The sequence below is a fragment of the Nannobrachium achirus genome, assembly GCF_963921795.1.
Source record: "Nannobrachium achirus genome assembly, chromosome: 8".
Taxonomy (NCBI): Eukaryota; Metazoa; Chordata; class Actinopteri; order Myctophiformes; family Myctophidae; genus Nannobrachium; species Nannobrachium achirus.
The window spans coordinates 34071360-34091744 of NC_137817.1; the positions used below are offsets into that span (position 1 = coordinate 34071360).

The 20385-nt window shown below is 45.2% G+C and overlaps 1 protein-coding gene across 1 annotated transcript in view; it reads left to right on the top strand.

Moving 5' to 3' along the window:
- The window catches only part of robo1 (roundabout, axon guidance receptor, homolog 1), a gene marked incomplete at its 5' end in the record, with an annotated part of 269979 nt that overhangs the window by 206523 nt on the left and 43071 nt on the right, over positions 1-20385 (top strand). Inside the window, 6 exons of the mRNA XM_080731326.1 lie at positions 4291-4411; positions 6339-6477; positions 6668-6795; positions 14870-14994; positions 15542-15713; positions 18835-19040. Coding sequence (XP_080587452.1) covers positions 4291-4411; positions 6339-6477; positions 6668-6795; positions 14870-14994; positions 15542-15713; positions 18835-19040 — 891 coding nt within the window. The remainder of the gene's footprint in view (positions 1-4290; positions 4412-6338; positions 6478-6667; positions 6796-14869; positions 14995-15541; positions 15714-18834; positions 19041-20385) is intronic.

A 20385-nucleotide genomic window follows, 5' to 3' on the forward strand; every position in this document is an offset into this window, starting at 1 on the left:
TCGTTCTGTGTGCATAAAGAGCTGCTAGGGATAGAAGTGAGGGGGGGTGCATTTAAGGCTTCATAATGTGATGAACAGCTGAGCTCATCAAAGGGCTCCTGCATTGCCACCCTGCATTGTTGTGCTGGGCTCAGACCATTCCTCTCCGGCACTAGACATGCTGGGACGTGCGGTCTCCTTGGTGATCGCTGCCGATCAGAGTCAGACTCCCCAAACCACCTGCAGCAGGGATTTACTCTCTTTTCTGTGTTCGTACTGGGACTCGGTCGGCTCGGCTTTTGGTGGCTGCGGGATAAAGACGAGGGTTGTAAAACTTCACAGAGGCAGGGGACATCAGAGAGAAGTGTCTGTTTCTGCCCTCCTATCTGGTTCAGTCAGCTGTGTGTGAACGGCGATGACATGTCGTATGCCATCTTACACATACAGTACGTCTGTGCCTGCATGTGGACGAGTGATGACAGGCCTCCACCGAGTCGCAAACAAAAGACGGCGAGGTCTTCAATCCATTAATGCCGCTGTGCCCCTGGCGGCAGCTGGATGGCTTCTTCACACCTGTGTAAAACAGGTCTGACAGGAGCGATGAGGTTATGATAATAGAACAGAGAAGAAGAAAAGCAGCGTGGGTGATATTCTGAGGCTAAACCATTGTCTGCTGACAGAGAGAATCCATCAGCAGCATCACAAATAGCTAAAATGCAATGCATTGTCCAGGCTCTTTTTGTAGAGTAGTCATGGCTAATTATCAGCCCGGAAAATGAAATGGTTCATCATGAATACCAACAGAGTGCATGCAGAATGGCAGGGGCTTTTGCATTATCAGCACTGCCAAATGACATGAGACAAAAGGCAGCAGGATAGAGCCATTCCCCTGTACAACAGGGATAATGGTCAGATTATTGGGGCTTTCAGCTGCGGCTTTTTTGTTGTGATGTGTGTTGCATACAAAGGATAATGTTGCTGTCGGGTGGAAAACCCGTTGTATGACCAAAACCCTTACTTTTTAAGAAATGGAAAATAAATGATGATGCTCCAGTGCACTGGTTACCAAACACTGGGTCGGGACGCATTTGTGGGTCACGAACAATGTTTTATGGGTCACGACTCTTTTCCTACATTAAAATATGTATATACTGTATATTTCAAAAGATTCTTTTTTATATAATTTAAAGAAATATATATATATATTATGCATTTTAAAATAAAAACAAACAAATCTAAGAAATTCCATGAATAAAAACAAAATATATAAATTAAGAAGTAGTGAAAATAGACGATCTACAAGCTTACAACGCGGTGCGAAGCGACTCGTTGTGACCTTGTAGATCTGCTTTTTACTAGTTTGGGTCCCGCAAACATCTGATTTCTCTTTTGGGTCTCGAGCTAAAAGGTTTGGGAACCACTGTTCCAGTGGATCCAATGTTATTTACTCACAAGCTGTTGTTAATACTTTTTCATTGGTTAAATAATTATAGAAGCCACAGACAGACTTAACTACCTTCAACCTGGCGTCCTTATCTCATTATAGTCGAGAAACTTTCACAATTTTAAAAATAGGTTTTGGCGAGGTAAAGGAGCACTGGCTGTATTTAGTGTGCTCACAGGACCCCTGCTGTTCTGGCACTTCAAGTATTCCTGTGGAGAATGGGAAAGCGGCACATCTTACAGAGGTGGGAAAATACACAGAGTGCACTGGACCCAAAGTGGATCCTTATGTCAAAACCTTGTGGGACCGACGGTCCTCCTCCTCCTCCTCCTCTGGTCCGACCTGACCTTGGGCCTTTGTGAGTGCCACAGTGTTTTAGCTGTTAAGCCTTTCCTCAAACAAACAGTAACATAATGACACTTCAAACCCCTCCAGCACCGCGGGGTGCCCTAAATAAGCCAGCCTCTTCTGTTAGCCTGTTCATGTTCCCCCTCGCCTCTTCTTTTACCATGAATATTAAACGGCGGCGCGAGGGGGCCGGAGGAAGGCCTCAGAATCTAGGAAGAATGTGTCCGGTGTTGAAGTGAGTCGAGTTGTCCCTCAAGGACCCTTGACCCCCCCCCCCCCCCCCCCCCCCTTCCCCCACTCTTGTGAGGCCACAGTCCAGGAGTTTTTTTCCTTTTCTTTTTCTTACTATAAGATTACATATCGTCGTTGTCAGGTGGAAACCTTGTATCTCCAAGTTTCAAATGTGTACGTTCTTTCGCAAAGTAAGGCCCTGCTTCATTGTACAAGGCCATCACACAAAAGTAGTGAAAACAGCCGATCTACAAGCACACAACGCCTCGCACCGCGAGTTTAAATCATTTTTAAAATGAAAAATGCAAAACGAACGGTTTTGGACACCCGGTTTTCACCCGACAACGACGATATTTACAATATGCAAATATTAGAGAAAGAGAAGACAGCAGATAAGAACAAGTCGATTTAAAACTCTCAAATTATGCAAATTGCCCACATTTAGATTCCAAATTCAAAGGGAGGATTTATAGTTGAAAGCCTCTTCCAGTATTACCTTGCATATGAACTTTTAATACAGCACAGATGGGTTGTGTTTCTTTTTTCTTTTTTTTTTGCCAGTAAAATCGTGCAAAGTGTTATGAATCCTGCTCATCTCATCTCATTCAGCGCACATCAATGGCTTCTGTGTCTGGCTGTTACATAAGGTGTCAATGCCTATTAAAACTCAGTCTGAAGGGAATCAAGGTTGTGCTCCCTGTGTCAGTGACGAAACTGCTTTATGATCACCTGCGGAGCGGTGCACGGTGCATGTGGAGTGTTTACTTCCGTGAAGCAGATTGAGTGAGACATAGCATAGCAAAAGCGTAAACCGAACACACATGTATGAGGGCTTGAGTAAACCAGGGATTGTGTGTGCAGCGCGACTCTGTCAAGTACGCACACCTCAGTGGTTCTCTAATAAGGGGATCCATTACACGCGCAAGGGTGGGGGTCCCCGTCTTGTGGGCCGAGGTGTGCATTTAAAACCTTAAGCCCCGTCAGAGCTGGCAGATCAGTGGTGCGCCGTACCATTGTCTGTCCATGCTCTGACTGGCATGGTTGTCAGTTGAGAGAGGGGCTGGGGGGCCTGCACTGGGGTCTGGGCTGCCTCTCTGGCTGCATGAGAACAAAGCCTCCTCCTCTAGCCTGTAATCAAAGCCCTGGGAAATAACAGACATCACATTCACCTGGACTAACACATGCCTTGGGTGCGCGCATGCTGCTCGCGTATTGCACACACACATGCACACTTACACTTCTGACTATGTAGACCAGTGGTTCCCAAATTCTTCAGGTCGAGACCCAAAAGAGAGATTAGACGTTAGCCCGGGACCCAAACTAGTGAAAACAGCAGATCTACAAGCTCACAACGTGTCGCTTCCGTGCCGCGTTGTGAGCTTGTGGATAGGCTATTTTCACTATTTGTTGTCTAATTCATGGAATGTCTTAGATTTTTCTTTGATTTCTTCACAAAATTACTGAAAAAAACCCCATTTAATTTTGTTTTTAATTTTGCATTCAAAATGCTTTTTTGGGATTTTTTTTGAATAATAATAATTAAAAAACGAAATGTAGGAAACAAAAAAAACAAAGGGATCCAAAAATCTTGTCTGCGACCCACAGATGGGTCGCGACTCACTGCTTGGGAAACAGTGTAGACTGTACTCAGTGGCAATAGCTATTCCAGTTAGAAACGTTCAGAAGCCTCAGACGCACTCTGCCAATAGAAGAGAGAGCTGTGTTGAAGCTCACTTTGACAACTGGAAAAGTGCTTCCACCGAATCGACTCCGCCGCAGTGCTGTAGGTGTTCCCTCAGGGAGCCGTGTGGTTGTGTCAGGTTGGGAAAGTGATTTTTGGCTGGGCCTTCCCTGAGAAGGAACAGGTCGACTGATAAAGTAATACAGACCGTGACCACGGACCAATGACCGTGTCACTAGACAATGTAAAGCTGAAAATCTGTTATTGTCGTCAGGTGACGTGTTCACGGGAAGAAGTACGTATGTCGTCGTTGCCGATTGGAAACCTTGTATGTCCAAAAAACCTTCCTTTTTTTGTTATTATTTTTAAAACGATTTAAAATAGCGACAATAGCTGATCTACAAGCACTGTAGATCTGCACTGTAGTGCTTGTAGATCTTTTTTTCTCTAGTTTTTGTGCAACAGTCTTGTACGATGAAGCAGGGCTTCACTTTATGAAAGAACATAACACATTTGAACCTTTCTGTGCGGCAGTGACGATACATTTGCCCCTGTCCTGGGCACTCCTCTCCTGACTGGGCCTCATGTTTCTTTCTCTGCTCCTCAGATACGTGGAGGGAAGCTGATGATAACCAACGCCAGGAAGAGCGACGCTGGGAAGTACGTGTGTGTGGGCACGAACATGGTCGGAGAGCGGGAAAGTGAAATAGCCGAACTTACTGTGCTTGGTAGGTAATCCTCCATGTATTTTGGACTCACGCCAATTTGTGTTTTCTGATATTTAACTACTTGAACCGTCAAAACTTGACCTTTCACTCTGTACTTAGTCTGCTCTTTTCCCCCTCTACACAAAAAAATAGCCGATCTACAAGCTCACAACGCCTTGCAGCGCGAGGCGTTGTGAGCTTGTACATCGGCTATTTTCAGTTTAAGTTATCAGAATATGCACGCTAGTTCAAGTGGTTAATATAAAAAAGGAGAAAAAAAGGTTTCTATCACACAAAGATTTGGAGGACCCCCTATAGTAACTCTGAGGACCCCCTGTCGAAGACCCCTGCTAGCCACATGCGTGAATCAAAACACCATCCAGGGCGGAGCGCTTGTTTTCGGTGGAGATGACGGAGGTGCGCTGTCTCAGGCGACCATGAGCCACGTGAGACACCAGCGAGCGAGCGGTAGCGAGCGAGTCGCCGTGTCGAGCATTGCGACGGTCACATGAGCCGACTCAGCGCCGTTACCGAGTTATGAGCCGTTATGGGCAGAATAGTAAATCTTCGCCCCCCCCCGACTTTCGGCACCTCCGCGCGGTCCAGGCGAACACAACGGAGCGCTCCCTACCTCGGGTTTAGCCAATCACAAGCTTCCACTGCTGGAAGTGGGATGTTGTTTTGATACACATTCACACATACATGCATGGACACAACAGAGTCCAGATGTTAGGCCTGGAGTGTGTATCTTCTGTGAAACTAAACGGTGTCAGTGACCCATATCACATAGAGTGTGAGATGACCTCCAATCTCACAGTTAACTATGAATCCCCCACTGATCCCATCAGCCTCTCTCCTCTGACCAGCTGCACCCTGTTTCACCGTGAGTGACCTCTGACATCCCTCAGTACACACACACACACACACACACACACACACACACACACACACACACACACACACACACACACACACACACACGTGAGCACGCACGCACACACGCACAGAGCAGTGTCCCAGTGTAGAGCATTGTTTCTCAAATGGGGGTACGTTTACCCCTAGGGGTACGCAGGGGTACTGCAGGGGATACTTGAGAAAAACCTAAAAAAGTGGAATATGTATATAGTGTTATGGTCTGATAAAACATTGCGAGATTTTGTGTGAACCTTGATTAGTACAAGTGTTATTGAATAGAAAGCAATGTTCATTTGCCATTTTGCTGTTTAATTTAGAACATATTGGCATGGGAACTGGACTTTTGATGTCAATTTTTCTAAGCAAAATGCTGTTGTCGGCTTCAGAAATCAGTATAAGGGGGTACTGCAGCCAAAAAAGTTTGAGAACCACTGGTGTAGAGCGGTCATACTACTGAACTTATAGCAAATCCCTTCTCACTTCCTTCTCTTCCGTTCCCTGTGGACCTTTTATACTCTCCGCCAGCAAGAACAGCACCAGAGCCTGTGCATAGTCTTTCCTCATAAGATCAATAATTATGCATACAGAAATAATACCGTCAAGACTTCAAAGAAGCCAGCCCCTTAGCTATTGCCTTTGTTTGAGTAAACATAACGCAGAAACTCCCCACAGTTTGTGGTTGCTTATTAAGGAATTCTCAGAGGGACTTTTGACTTTTGAGCATTTGGAAATAACATAATATATACTATATAGGAGGGAAGGAATGAAAGAAAGGAAAGAAAAAAAGGAAGGCAGAAAAAGAATGGGACAGGTTTCAGTGAGGCAAGTGAAGCTACACCTCATTAGTAGGTTTTCTTTTCATTGCACTTAATCCAACATTCGATTTGATTTCAATCCATTTCAAACTGTCAGATCACCAGATCTGAAGTGAAGCAACTCAATTCAAAGCCACATTTTTCAGACATGATGTATTGAAGTTAACGTAGCATGTTTACATGGTCTCTATCTGCCTGCTGCGTATGTTTCTGTGTAGAGCGGCCCAGCTTTGTGCGGCGTCCAGGCAGCCAGGTGGTGTTGGTGGACCAGAGTGTAGAGTTCAGGTGCGAGGCCCGTGGTGACCCAGTTCCCACCGTGCGCTGGAGGAAAGAGGATGGGGACCTGCCTAAGGGAAGGTACAGTATGACTCATCACGTTCTCCCTTTACGCACACAATACCTTCGTCCTTCCCTCTTCGCCTCCTCTCTGTGTTTGAACCGCTGCTTGCATTTTGTCTCCGTCATTAGCTTGTTTACGATGCCTTGTGTTTCAAAAGGTACGTGTGCCTGACCAGTATCATGCGGACACATATTGTTTTTGATCCAGATATGAAATCCGTGAAGACCACACCTTGAAGATCCGTCGTCTGACCTCGGCTGATGTGGGCTCCTACACCTGTGTTGCAGAGAACATGGTGGGCAAAGCGGAGGCGGCTGCGACGCTCACCGTTCACGGTAAGGACCACCGAGCCACACCACTCTGACCGTGTTTTCACACCCTAATTGTTATTTGTCCACCTGTTTTAATTCACAGCCCCTCTGGGGGCTGTGAGTTAATTGCCCTATATGGTTTCGTCCATAGCCCAAGTTATTCTAAATTCAATCCCACTCATAGATTATGGCAGGGATTCTTTCAGACGCAATTTAGCCCAACCACATTGCAATTATAGCTCTAGCTTTAGTGTTCCGTGCTCATCACTTTCAACTATTTGCTCTCAATTAGCCGATTGATTTCTAATAAATGGTGAATGTGAAAATCCATAGCACCCGTTGCACTGTGCACATGGGAGCTCAACAGCCATCGATCTAGTTTGCCCTATACAAGTGGCATCTCTCCAGAGGGTGGTCTTCCCTCACATTTAAGACATACAGTGTCATCATTGGGCCTATGGAGTGTCTGTGTGTTTCTCGTGGTCCCCTCTCGATTGGACATCCTATTAACACAGCGAGAATCTAAAGCAGCTGGTCACAGAGCGTGAACATTCAGAAAGAAGCCATTCAGTGGGAGTTGGGGGCTGGGATCACCCCCTCCCCAAGCCCTCCAGAGAACCCAAGGGGAACACTGGGGCTATTTAATGGCGAACTAATGGGAATGTGGGGGAGTCAGGAGAGAGAAGAATTAAGGGAGGAGGAAAAACCGGTAAGGAGGGGAGGGAGTAGGTTCAGTGAATGGAGGACGGAGGAGGTTGGATGAAGGGGTATCAAGTATGGTGATGGCGGCTCACCACCGGAGCAGAACGGGAGGGGAATTGGGACTGGGGCACATTGTGGTAGAGGGGATGAAGGGGAATAGAGGTTTCTGCGGTCAGGTCGGTATTAATGTCACTCCCAACAGTCTACAGGAGATATAGAGAGACAAGATATTTCTATTCCACTGGCAGCCCCCATTTCTACCCACAAACACCGATACCTCATCTTCACATGGCTGCCCTTTGCAATTATTTCTTCATCTTCTCCACAACCCAGCCATCTTTGGCCCGCTTTGAGGGACAAGATTAGACAGTCCTGTCAATAAGCCCATCAATATATCCATCTCTCTTATTGCCTTTTTTCCACTCTTTCCCTCTCCTTGATGAAAGCTTGACTAATGAAAGAGAACAGCATTGATGTGTTGGTTCAATAAACTGCTCTCATGGCTTCGGAACATTTTTGAGAGGCTAAAAACCTTTGCATTCTCTTCATTAGCACATGACCGCCCTGTCCTCAGGCGGATTCCCAAGTAGAGACAAAACGTGTCCTAGTCACTTTTATCAGAGCTTCTGCCCCTGGCATGCAATCTGTTACCCAGGGGCTCTTCTCTCTGTGTTACTGTACGAGTAAGCTAAAACCCACATGCAGAATAAGATAAATGCATTTACAGTTCTTTATTTATTTTTACAAAAAGAGGTGGCAAGACCACTGATAAAATAACAGGTTATAGTCACCATTTTTTTTTTGGTCTTTGTCTTTGGGTCTTTGTGTGATAGAAACCTTTTTCCTCCTTTTTTATATGCATGCAGTTGAACCCTAGTGTCCATTCTGAGAAGTTTAGACAAAAATAGCCGATCTACAAGCTCACAACGCCTCGCGTTGCGAGGCGTTGTGAGCTTGTAGATCGGCTATTTTCAAGGTTTGGGGTAGAGGGGAAAAAGAGCAGATTAAGTACAGAGTGAAACGTCAAGTATTGATGGTTCAAGTGGTCTGATAACACAAATAACACAAATTGACATGAATCCGAAATATACTGATGATTGTGCTGTCAAACGATGAAATATTTTATGGAATCTATGAAAAGGTTGTGGGGGTCCCTGCTTCATCTCTCTCTCTCAACTAAGGGGTCCTTGGCCTGAAAATGTTGAAGACCCCTATTTTAAAGGATAGTTCACCTAATGCAATACTGGGTGAATAATGAGACATAAAGGTATGTCAAGTCATACTCACATAATGTTATGGAAGATTTTTGGACCTACCAATGGACCTACCGAGTTAGAGAGGTACTGTATATGCCTCTATGTATTGCATTTAGTAGTGTGGTTAGTTCCTAGAAACCTTGTCCATCATCTCCAGTTTTAGCCAGACCAGGAGATGGAGAGGCCAGGGAGGTTGTGGGCATTGAGTAGTCCAGCTAATTAAAGACAAGCCAGCCACAATCCCACGCCCGGAAATGACATGCTTCTAATTACAGACACAGCCAAAAGGAAAGGGAAGGAGAGCCTGGTAATTGCAGGTCTAAATGAGCTGGAGTAGAATGGCCAATGCGTAGGGAGTTAAGATGTAGTTGAAGTTGTCAAGAAAGACTACTGTCACACCAGGCCAGGGGAGAAGCTGTCTGTCTTTTTAGTCACAACCTATTTGTCTTCTGCCCGGTGCACTCTAAAATGGATACGTTTGTACACTCCAGATGTTACTCTGCAGCATTCAGAAATGTTATATAATGGAGTTGCTGTGCTGTTATCTGTGTCAAGGGTTCCAGAATAGGCTGTTGTCCACATTCACATGAACAGAAATATACATGCACCATATTCTGATATTTGGAAAATTGCTGATACCCTGACAAGAGTCAGTTGAAACATGGTTCAGTGATATAATTTCAGTGGTTGTCCAGGGTCGCTCAGAGAATATTGCACCACAATACGGGTAATAACGTTTTTTTGAGTCAACGTGAGCCTAAGTGGAATTAATGTAAACATTCCTTGAACTCAAGTCTCTGCCAAATCCTTTCTGATGGCTGGATAGCCAGTAAAACCAAATGAATTGAAATGGAAAAGGGGAACTCACTCAGCAACTCAAACTCAACTGCAATATACTAAGTTGTTCCCACAAGAACTGTTATGTAATTTGTTTATCCTCGCAGCGCAGTCTGTGAAATTGATCTTACTTGGCATGTTCTGTTGAATTTACCATCCTTTAACCTAATTTCAATTCAAAGCCCATGAAAGAATCAGAAGTCTGTTTTGAAGAAGAATGGACTGAGAGACTTTTTAGCACCTTCCATGGCCAGTGTGTCAATGAACAATGCGGCCATTGTGCAGTGGCGCCTGGGGCTATTTTTCTTTCTGTGCGCTCTGCTCTCGTTACTAACTTAATCAGTGAATTATTGTTTTACACATGCGTTTGTCTGTCTACAGCACCTCCTTTACACACTCATAAACATGTCAAGTCAAAATTTCCATTTATTGACGTAAGAACCCATAATTGGCCAAGCCACAGGTTATATTTACGGGTTGATTGTAAAATCATTAATCTAAGCCAGATGAGAATAGCGAGATGGTCTTTCCAGTAGTTTGTGTGTGTGTGCGCGTGTGTGTGTGCGCGCGCGTGTGTGCGTGTGTGTGTGTGTGTGTGTGTGTGTGTGTGTGTGTGTGTGTGTGTGTGTGTGTGTGTGTGTGTGTGTGTGTGTGTGTGTGTGTGTGTGTGTGTGTGTGTGTGTGAGTGTGTGCGTGTGTGTCATTGCGTGTGGTTGGAAGTATTCTGTACATGCCATATGAGTTTGAGGACAGAATCAGAACCCCCCCCATTTAAAAAAAAAATACAGTACATTGGGTGTGTGTGGTTAACTAATGTTTATGTTTAGTTAAAGAAACCTCACCCAGGAATATTCATCATAGGAATGTGAATCCATTATGTAGTGGAAAGATAATTCACAGAACCAGTGTGTTTTTTTTCTCAGCTGGTAAGTTTTGCTATTAACAGTGATTTATTAGTGGAAAAGGCCTTGAATGGTGTGGTAGTCCCCAGAGCAGCGTTGCTAATAACCCATGAAAAAGGAGTGGAATGAGACCTGGAACCAGTGCCAAAACTGTGTGAATGAGAGGAACCTTCACCGTTTACTCATGGCTGAGCTTTCTAACTTGTCAGCTGTTCTCATATTAATCAGGTCAGCAGTCTGTATGCAGTCAAGGAGATAAAAAAACCCTCCAAAAAGCTGTTAGAGGCCATGCCTTCTTCTCATCACTAAATCTCAAGTGCACATTTTACCATCAGATGCATCCATCTTATGCAGTATTGCCTGTCACAGACAGTGCTGTGTAAGTCACAATGCAGTGGATATATGGTATGGTAGGACTCCGAAAGCTGACCACACGCTCCCACAGGCCTCCCAATGGGAGCTCCTATTAATCAGCATGCCGCCTCACTCTTGCGTCGATTTCTTGCTTCCTGATCTGCCGCCCGGCTCAAATCCCTATTAATGCCTCTGCAGCGGCCATTTGGCATTATAGTCTGCCCCCCGGTGGGCCGGAGGCTATACTGCTCTGTGCATTTGACTCTTTTTCTCTGTGATCAGCTTATTGATAGAGAGACTCCCCTCCGTGTTGCCGTTATATGCCAGCAGAGGTCTCTCACTAAAGTAGCCCAGACAGATTTAAGACTCACCTCTCCCTCCAGGTCCACTACTGTGATCACAGTGGCATGGCAGAGGTAGGGTTACCTAATTAAAGGCTTAGACGCACATGAACGGACATGTGTAGGGGTTGTGAGGGTTTGTGTATTTTGTATGTGGTATTTGTGCGTGTGCGTGTGATTGCGTCTATCTCCCGGGTTGGACGCAGGGATTGGCGGCGAGCCTCTTTTTCCGGGACCTTTTGATGTGCGCCTTATCTGCATTTTAAAGGCCAGTGATAGGCAGAGGGAGGAGGGAGGGGGTGGGTCATTACTCTGACTGACAGCGTTTATGTTTCCGTGGGAGCCCGTTGAAGCAGACAGATTAGATAAGGTGAGTGATTGGCTGGGGGAGATTTATGACCGGAGAGTGACAGTTAACATTCACCTTGTGTTTTTATGGGCCGGTCTTTACATATGCAGGGCTGTGTTTGAGAGACTCTGTGATCCAGCTGCTGCTAGGGGGGCACTCCAAGAGCTCATTAGAGCCCATGGAGACGCTCATCTATACACACCCGAGCCACACCCGCCAAACCTGGGATATGTACACTGTATGCTGGATGTGGGTGTCACACTATGTGCATCAGTGGCAAAGACTGTCTCATCATGATATGTGTGCCTCTTTGTCATTTAATACAGTGGTTTTCAACCTTTTTCATATCAAGGTCCATTAATTATTCGGCAATTGAGCCACGGACCACCATTTGATGAGATGTACAGTAGCCTCTCAGACTCAAGACTTCGATTGTTTTTCTTTTGTTGGTCAAGTTTTTGTCCATAATTCCATGCTGTATTTATGTGGTACCATTGGAGAGATAACAGGCAAACACTGATCCAAATAACACTTTATTAAATTAAAGCAAATTAATAATGCCGATGTTTAACCATAATTAACTCTTGAGAGGGTCCATTTGGTTTCATTTTACACTCTCAAGAATTAAAGATCTATAAGGGTCCATTTGGCTACCAACTCTCCATCATTTACCCCAGGGCTCCACTGGCGGCGTCGCGCTGCTCTGCGTCTTGACGGCGTCATTGACGCCGTCACATTGACGTCCGACCGGCTCCACCGCAGCGCAGCGGCTGTGACTGTGAGGTATTCATTCTATGGCCAATATAGCCCATTTCCAAAACAACATGAAAATCACTTTCAAACAGGAATAAAACTATTTGTGACCTGAATGTGAACGTATAGCGCACACTATGTTCAGCAGAGAGCAGCAATGCACCACTGACCACTTTGTTTTGTCATGATTATAGCCTGTTGTACATAATTTTATCAAAGTAGACCGCTGTATTACATAAAAAGGTAAATATGCTATGATTCTTGGGACATCTAGTCACCCTTGTGAATGGATAGCCAACAGCAGAAACGCACGTACAGTAGGATATAGCCTACATTTAAATATAGCCTACAATGCATTTATTCATATTTTATACATGACTGGACGTTGTGGACGCCGTCAAAAAATTGAACCGGGGCGATTTTTGAGTATGGACGCCGTCAAGGGAGCGTCCGACGCGGACAGTGGAGCACCCTTCATTGATTAAAACGGGAGTGTTCCCAACGTTGACGTTGACGCGACGCTCGACGCGCCCGGTGGAGCCGGGGGGTTAGCTGGGGAATCCTCCTCAAGGACCACTGGTGGTCCCCGGACCACTGGTTGAAAACCACAGATTTAATACCGGTACATCATTTCAGCACACTTATTTTCCTGTCCTTGAGCATTTTAAGCACTTTAACACATGGAGTCCCAATTTTGGGCATGTTTGTGAAAATGTGAAAGAAATGTCTTTCTCCCCTGATGGTATATTTTTTAAATAATTTAGATTGTTTTTGTGGTAAAAGGAACACCCCCAAAATGACATTTTCCTATCAATTACTCACAAGTATTGTTTAGTGGTGTATTTCTTCTGTATTCTTGAATGTGGAATCCAAACACAATGAGCATAGTTGATGAATTGAATTTATTATTATTACAGCAAAACTATATAAAAATGTTCGTAAACTACAGTTTAAGCAATACATCTCTCAAAGTATAACCCCAGTGTCTTGTATTCAGTCCATGTCCTCATTAAATCCAAAACACCGCACTTTCTCTATACTCTGAGAGCTTTGTTGGAGTTTATAAACATTTTCTTTCTACTTCATTTCATCACGCATACTCTTCTATTCATTCCCATTCATTGTGAAGGAATGCAACTTTTTCAAGGCTGCACGGGGTGAGTCATTGATAGATGAAAAGTAGTTTTGGGTTTGAAATATAATGTAAATGGTTAAAAGACCTTCAGTGTTCAATGAGACAATATTCCTGTTATGCCCACGCATTTAGCATTTGGAAAATGCATCACTTAAGGGGACCTGAACCTGAATCCTGAAAATCTGGCATCTATCTACTGTATACATGTGTGTGTGTGTGAGTGTGTGTGTGTGTGTGCGTGTGTGTGTGTGTGATGTTGTCCTTGGGATGTAAACTGCTGTTGTGATATCCCATCATGTTTCATCACCACTAAATAACATTGACATTGATTGCGTATGTTTGTTTACCCATGAACATCACATCGTTGTCCTTATCTCTTCCCTTTGTGCCATCCAATTTATGATTTATTTATCCGCCCTTTTTGTGTTTTTGTTGTCGTGTGTTTTTGTTTCCTTTTCAGTCATGTCTGGTAAGTTGAAATGTCATCCGTCACCTTTTCACCACCGCCCTGACAGAGGCAGGATGCTGTCACAACCCCCTCCATCCTCCTCCTATCACCTCTCCACCCTCCAATCAGCTCTCATGTTTCTGTTGTCCCGGGCAACGGTGACTAAAGGACATTAACGGGTAAAAATATGCTCTGCCTGGGCATCCAAGGTAAAGCCACATCATTGCATTCTATTATTTCCCCCCCTTCTTGCTTTTATGCATTGCCCAACACCACGCCATCCTATTTATGGACACAAATTGTGCCTGTATTCAATATGACAGTTTGCAGATTGCTTTTACGTGTGGATGTATTACACAGCTGCTGTACGGAAAAGCATTAAGATGTGAGGAGAAGTATCACATTGCGAGGGTGGTATCTGCTGTCTTTTGAAATGAAGAAGGAAAATGTCCCTGGCCTCTGGCCCCTCTGTATTCAGGGTGTGTCTCCCCACGTTGATGTCCTATTAGCAGGGCAGAGCCTAATGTCAACGCAGTGCTGCGTGGATGACATTGGGCTGTGACACCGTGCAAAGTCTGAGATGGGATTTATCATTAAGATGCATGGACCCTGCATCCTGGCCCCGGCCTGCTCTATTGGAGGGTGTCAGCATGGACAGATGGCACAAATTTATCTCCCATTTCCATGTAAATTTTATTGGACCATGCCCTTGCCCATGCAAATGAAGGGGCATAGGAGTAACCGTTGTTTTTAGTTTTTCCAATGAAATCTTTATATAATACGTGTATGCTGGTATTATGAGCCAAAGCAGTTTCCGGTTTAGCCTTCCAATGCAAATCTTTACGATATACTGTAGGATTTCAAAGTCGCCAGCCGTAACTAATTTGTATACAGAGATTACAGACACGACGTCGGCTGCCCCAGTCAAATTCGTGTTGGTTCTACATTCAAATACCGGTAGTATGTTGATGTTGCTGAAGCCATGCTATTCTCTACGTGACCAACCGTCTTCCTTCCCCAGTGCCACCAGCGTTTGTCGTGAGACCTCGAAACCAGGTGGTTGGAGTAGGCAGAACTGTCACCTTCCAATGTGAAGCTACTGGAAACCCTCAGCCAGCCATCTTCTGGCAACGGGAGGGCAGTCAGGTATGTGTGACATATGAATGGGTGCTTACAGTATGGAGGTTTTCTGTCCGGGGGGTCCCAGGCGTCCTTGAGGGAGTTCCAGGGGGTCCCCAGCTAAAAGATAGTTAGAAACCAAATGGACCCTTATGTAACTCAGAGAGTGTACAAATAGAACCTTACAGGCGCATTTGGTTCCATTTGTACACTCTCTGAGTTAAATTAACATTGATTTTACAATATAAATTGGGGTCCCAGAGATAGAAATGCCATTAAATAGAGGTCCGTAGCCCTAATGCATGTCAAACTGAGGGTCTGTGAAATTAAAATGGTTGGGAATCACTGCTAGAGACATAACATAATCTTCTCTTATGGGGGTCCCTGGCATATCTTTTCAAATGGGGTCCACGGGCTAATAAGTGTCAATTTGGGGGTCCTTGACATGAAAAATGTTGAGAACCACCGTTCGAAATTTATAAATATACGTATAGATATATATATATATGTAATTAGATAGAAAGATAATAAAAGTCCCACTAAGCACATGTATGTTTTCTTTTATTCCTGGCAGAACCTGCTGTTCTCCTATCAGCCTCCGCAGCCGTCCAGCCGCTTCTCTGTGTCTCAGACGGGGGACCTGACCATCACTGACGCAGAGCGCTCAGACGTGGGCTACTACAGCTGCCAGGCCCTCAACATCGCTGGCAGTGTCATCACAAAGGCACTGTTAGAGGTCACCGATGGTGAGTGGAAGCCAGGGGCGTTACAGGGGGAGGGGGGGGGGGGGGGGTAGTGGGACAGAGGTACTAGGGCCCAAGGTGGAGGGGCCATAATTATTTTATATACTTTAGCTATTGAAAAATAGCAGATATACAAGCTCACAGCGCGGCACCGAGTGCCGCGCTGCGAGCTTGTAGATCTGCTATCTTTGAAAAGTTGTGAAAACGTGTGCAAATTTTGCTTCTGGGGGGTCCCTGGAACTAAATATTTTGAGATGGGGGTCCGTGGCCAAATACATATCATTTTGGGGGTCCTTCACATGAAGAAGTTTGAGCACCACTGACATAGAAACATAGGTTTCTCAAAGACTTGCAAAAATGTCGTTTAAACCCCCTCCCCCTATGAAGAACATGCATGGGGGGCCCGCAGTGAATCCTTGTACCCAGGGCCCAGAATTTGGTGCGACACCCCTGGTGGCAGCCTTTCTCAAGGCGGTTTCTGTCTACGGCAGAGCTCTCGGGGGAGGGACTAACAGGGAGGAACATTGAAAGAAAACATTTGAGTGGATAAATATCAGTATTTCAGTAAATCCTTACTCATGACGCTAAGACTGTACATCTGATAGGCTGTGGTCGTGCTGGTAGAGCGTATTAATATCCGTATTGAGGTCTGCGGGGATCGGTCTGGCCGACGGCATGTGTTCCTGTCAGGGGGTAGAGACTCTCTGGTGCCTGTTCACCCAGACCGTGGCTCGGCGCTTGGCTTGGGAGCCTCCAGTCTGGCTGTAGTGTCTCTCCAGCGTTGTACGGCTGGTTTGCTGCCGTCTTGCGCTGGAGGATTGTGGCCGTGTGGTGAGGTCTGGACCAGGATCCCCTCTAATTACCCCGCTAGCCATGGTCCCTGTCAGCCTGGTGCACTAGCGCTGGCTTCATTCCTGTCATTCCCATGCGGACCTGGGCGGTTATTATTTTGTCTACTGCTCACCTTGATTCATCCCTTCATCTGCCAACCCGTCCCTCTTCATTTTTCAAGCCCGAACCAGCGTGGCCTCTGTCTCTCTCTCTCAGCCTCTCTCTCTCTCTCTCTCTCATTCTCTCTTGCTCTCTGAATAATAATAACGGTTATTAAAGTAAGCAGGCTGCTACGAGGCCCCCATTTCTCCACAGGCAGAGCTGGTAATTACAGGTCATGCTGACAATGTTTTGGTAATTGCACCATCCCCCTGTACCAAAGCAAAGACAAAGCTGCGCAGAGAGTTGCACCGCAGTGTTCGCCTTGCGATGCGCGCACACGCGCATGCATCGTTATGTGTCACTTCTACACCACATTAGGTTTTCATTTTGTCATTGTCGGGCAGAAACCTTGTATCGCCAAGTTTCAGAATGGCGTCTTCTTCATTCGTAAATTAAAGCCCTACTTCATCATACAAGAGTGTTGCACAAAAGTAGTGAAAATAACCGATCTACAAGAACACAACACGTCCTGTGCTTGTAGATCGACTGTTTGTAGATCGGTAATTTCGCCTTCAACTCGTTTTTAAAATAATAATAAAACAAGGAATGGTTTAGGACATACAGGGTTTCCACCCGACTGCGACGATTTGATTGCTGCTCACTGAAGAAGAGCCAGCTTGTAAATCAGTTGGGCTGGCAGCAGTGGTTATCAATAGTAGTGTGGATAACAATGATAAGAGACAGTTAGATAACCCCACAGTAGCAAGCGCTTGATAGATGGTACCATATTATTATGTCCAAAATAAAAAATGAAAATGTGATGCTATAATGTAAATGTGTATGTAATTATGTTCTATCCCCTCAGACTCACTGCATGTCAGACTGTGGTGTGTCTGTAATTTTAACCTCTCTCTCTGTCTCTCTCTTTCACTCTCTCGATCACTCACTCACGCTCACTCACTCACTCACTCACTCACGCACGCACTCACTCACGCACGCACTCACTCACGCTCAGTCACTCACGCATGCACGCACGCATGCATGCACGCACGCACGCACAAATCACAATACATCACATCACATCACATCACATCACATCACATCACATCACATCACATCACATCACATCACATCACATCACATCCCATCAGAAATAGATGTTAGTTTGTTTGATTGACCAAGTATGTTCACATAACGCAGATGCAAATTAGCTGTATATAGCTAACGGTTGTTGTGTTTGTCTCCTGTTAAATAAACAAACATACAAGTCATTTGACTTAATGCATTATATATCAATTCACATACTATATATATATATATATATAGTGACCAATAATATTGCATAGGCTATACTAATGGCCAGGTATTCTGCATACTAGATAATACGCACTGTATAGATAGACATTGTGCGTGCATGGGTACATACGTACAGTACGTGTGTCTACACCATTGACAGAATAAAAACACCTGCGTTCATAGACGGCGAAGGGGAGAAGACATGGAAACGTCCTCATGCTAATAACAGTGTCTGTTCCGCCAGTTCTTTTTAAAAAGCCTTTTCTCTCTTGTCCAGTGTTTTATGGCGGGCGGGGGGGATGGGCCACTTGGTTGTCGGCTGTGAGAGTGTGTATAATACCAGACGTCTGGTGGAACTGCACCGAGAGAGGACTAAAGTATTTGAGCCTGTTTCATTTTAATTACACCCGCTTTTGTTTGGCTAAGGTCAACCCCTGCTGCTGAATGATTAGAAAATTGCTTCCAGTTGTTCAAATTGGATTTCTTTCTCTCCCACTACCCTTTGCTCTGTTCAAATGCTCACTTGGCTACATGCTGTTTGTCAGATTCATTCGTACCCTTCTCTGCCTATTGTACACACACACACACACACACACACACACACACACACACACACACACACACACACACACACACACACACACACACACACACACACACACGTACGTTTTAATTGCCTGAATGCTCCGCTCTTTCAATCGTCTCTACAACACAACCATTCTTCATTTGTTTTCTACATTTCCACGCAGGCACGTGCACACATAGACATCAATTTTTTCAATATTTTCACCAAAAGGCCCTTTTAGAAAAGTCAGCCCCTGCCTCTCTAATATTCTCTGCACGTCCCTGTTTCCACACCGTCGCTTATGCCATTTTCTTCCTCTCTTTTCCACAGTGGTGTCAGACCGCCCCCCTCCAGTTGTCCGCCAGGGTCCAACCAATCAGACGGTGGCTGTGGACGGCACGGTGGTGCTGAGCTGCGTGGCGTCAGGTAATCCCACGCCCACCATCCTGTGGAGGAAGGATGGCGTGCTGGTGTCCACACACGACTCCAGGGTGAAACAGCTGGACACAGGATCGTTACAGATACGCTATGCAAAGGTGAGAAACACACTGCAACCGACCCTCATGGGTCTGTTTTTATGCTCTGAATCAGGGGTCTTCAACAGGGGGTCCGGTACCCCTAGGAGGTCCTCAGATTTACTACAGGGGGGTGGGGGGGGGGGGGTCGCCAAATCTTTGTGTGATAGGATCATGTTTTTTACATTAACCATTTGAACCCTAGCATCCCTATTCTGAGTCGAACATTAGCCAAAAATTGCAGATCTACAAGCTTACAAGCTTACAAGCTTGTAGATCGGCTATTTTTGGCAAAGAGGTTTGTAGAGGGAAAAGAAGTATTTGACCGTTCGAGTGGTGAAATGTCTGAAAATACACATTACTCCAACATGACAGTGATGTCAAACAAGAAAGAAAGAAATTTATGATTTTTTTTTTTAATCTGCAACACAATTTTATACAATTTGTAGAGGGAGTCCCTGCTTCATCTCTCTCTCAGCTAAGGGGTCCCTGGCCTGAAAACGTTGAAGACCCCTGCTCTGAATTAAATTAAACATACACATAACTATCCATTTTTTATTTTATTTTATTTTTACCAAAGCCTTGAAAAACGGCAGCATTGATGAATTTAGAGGAAAATAAGAATGTGTCACATTGCGTTGTGAGCTTGCAGATCGGCTAGGCTATACATTTAAAACAATGGAACCTTTTTGAAAATAGGGGCCTTTTAATGAATTTCCAATTCATTCCAAATACATTTCAGAGCAGCGCATGTCATATGTATCACAGGCATAACCCCTGCTGCTTGGTAAATAAAGCATGTGGTCCCCACCAGCACCCAACCTCAGTGAGCTGTCAGTCAGCTGTCCGGGTTTGAAGTAGGATTCTGTGAAGTCGAACACACTCTAGTTCTGTCATTCAGCAGCGCCTGCGCGCGCGTGTGCGTCTGGGTGTGTGCGTGTGTGTCTGTGTGTGTGTGTGTGTGTGTGTGTGTGCGTGTGTGTGTGGAGGGGGTGCTGACGTGTCCTCCAGATGGAGGCGTCACGGGGTCAGAGTTCATGTCAGATTGCGGTGTTCCGATGAAGGCTGGCGTGTCTTGTGGTGACAAGACTACAGTGTGATTGGACCGCCAGTGAGAAGGGACGTGCCTCAACCCCTCCCCCCGCCACAGCCCGGCGCACTCCACAGGCACTTTAGATTAATGAACTTGTCATTTCTTGCCGACGATTGTTTTTGTCATGCCTTTGACATGCCAAGCTATTTTTTTCCTCATTAATGTGGTTCCACCGTAGCACCAGTGACTATTATTGTTGTTGTTTTTTTAATGTTGGCTGCTTTAGCTGTCAGGAGGAGAAAGGATCATCATCACCTTGAGGGGGCTGTTCAC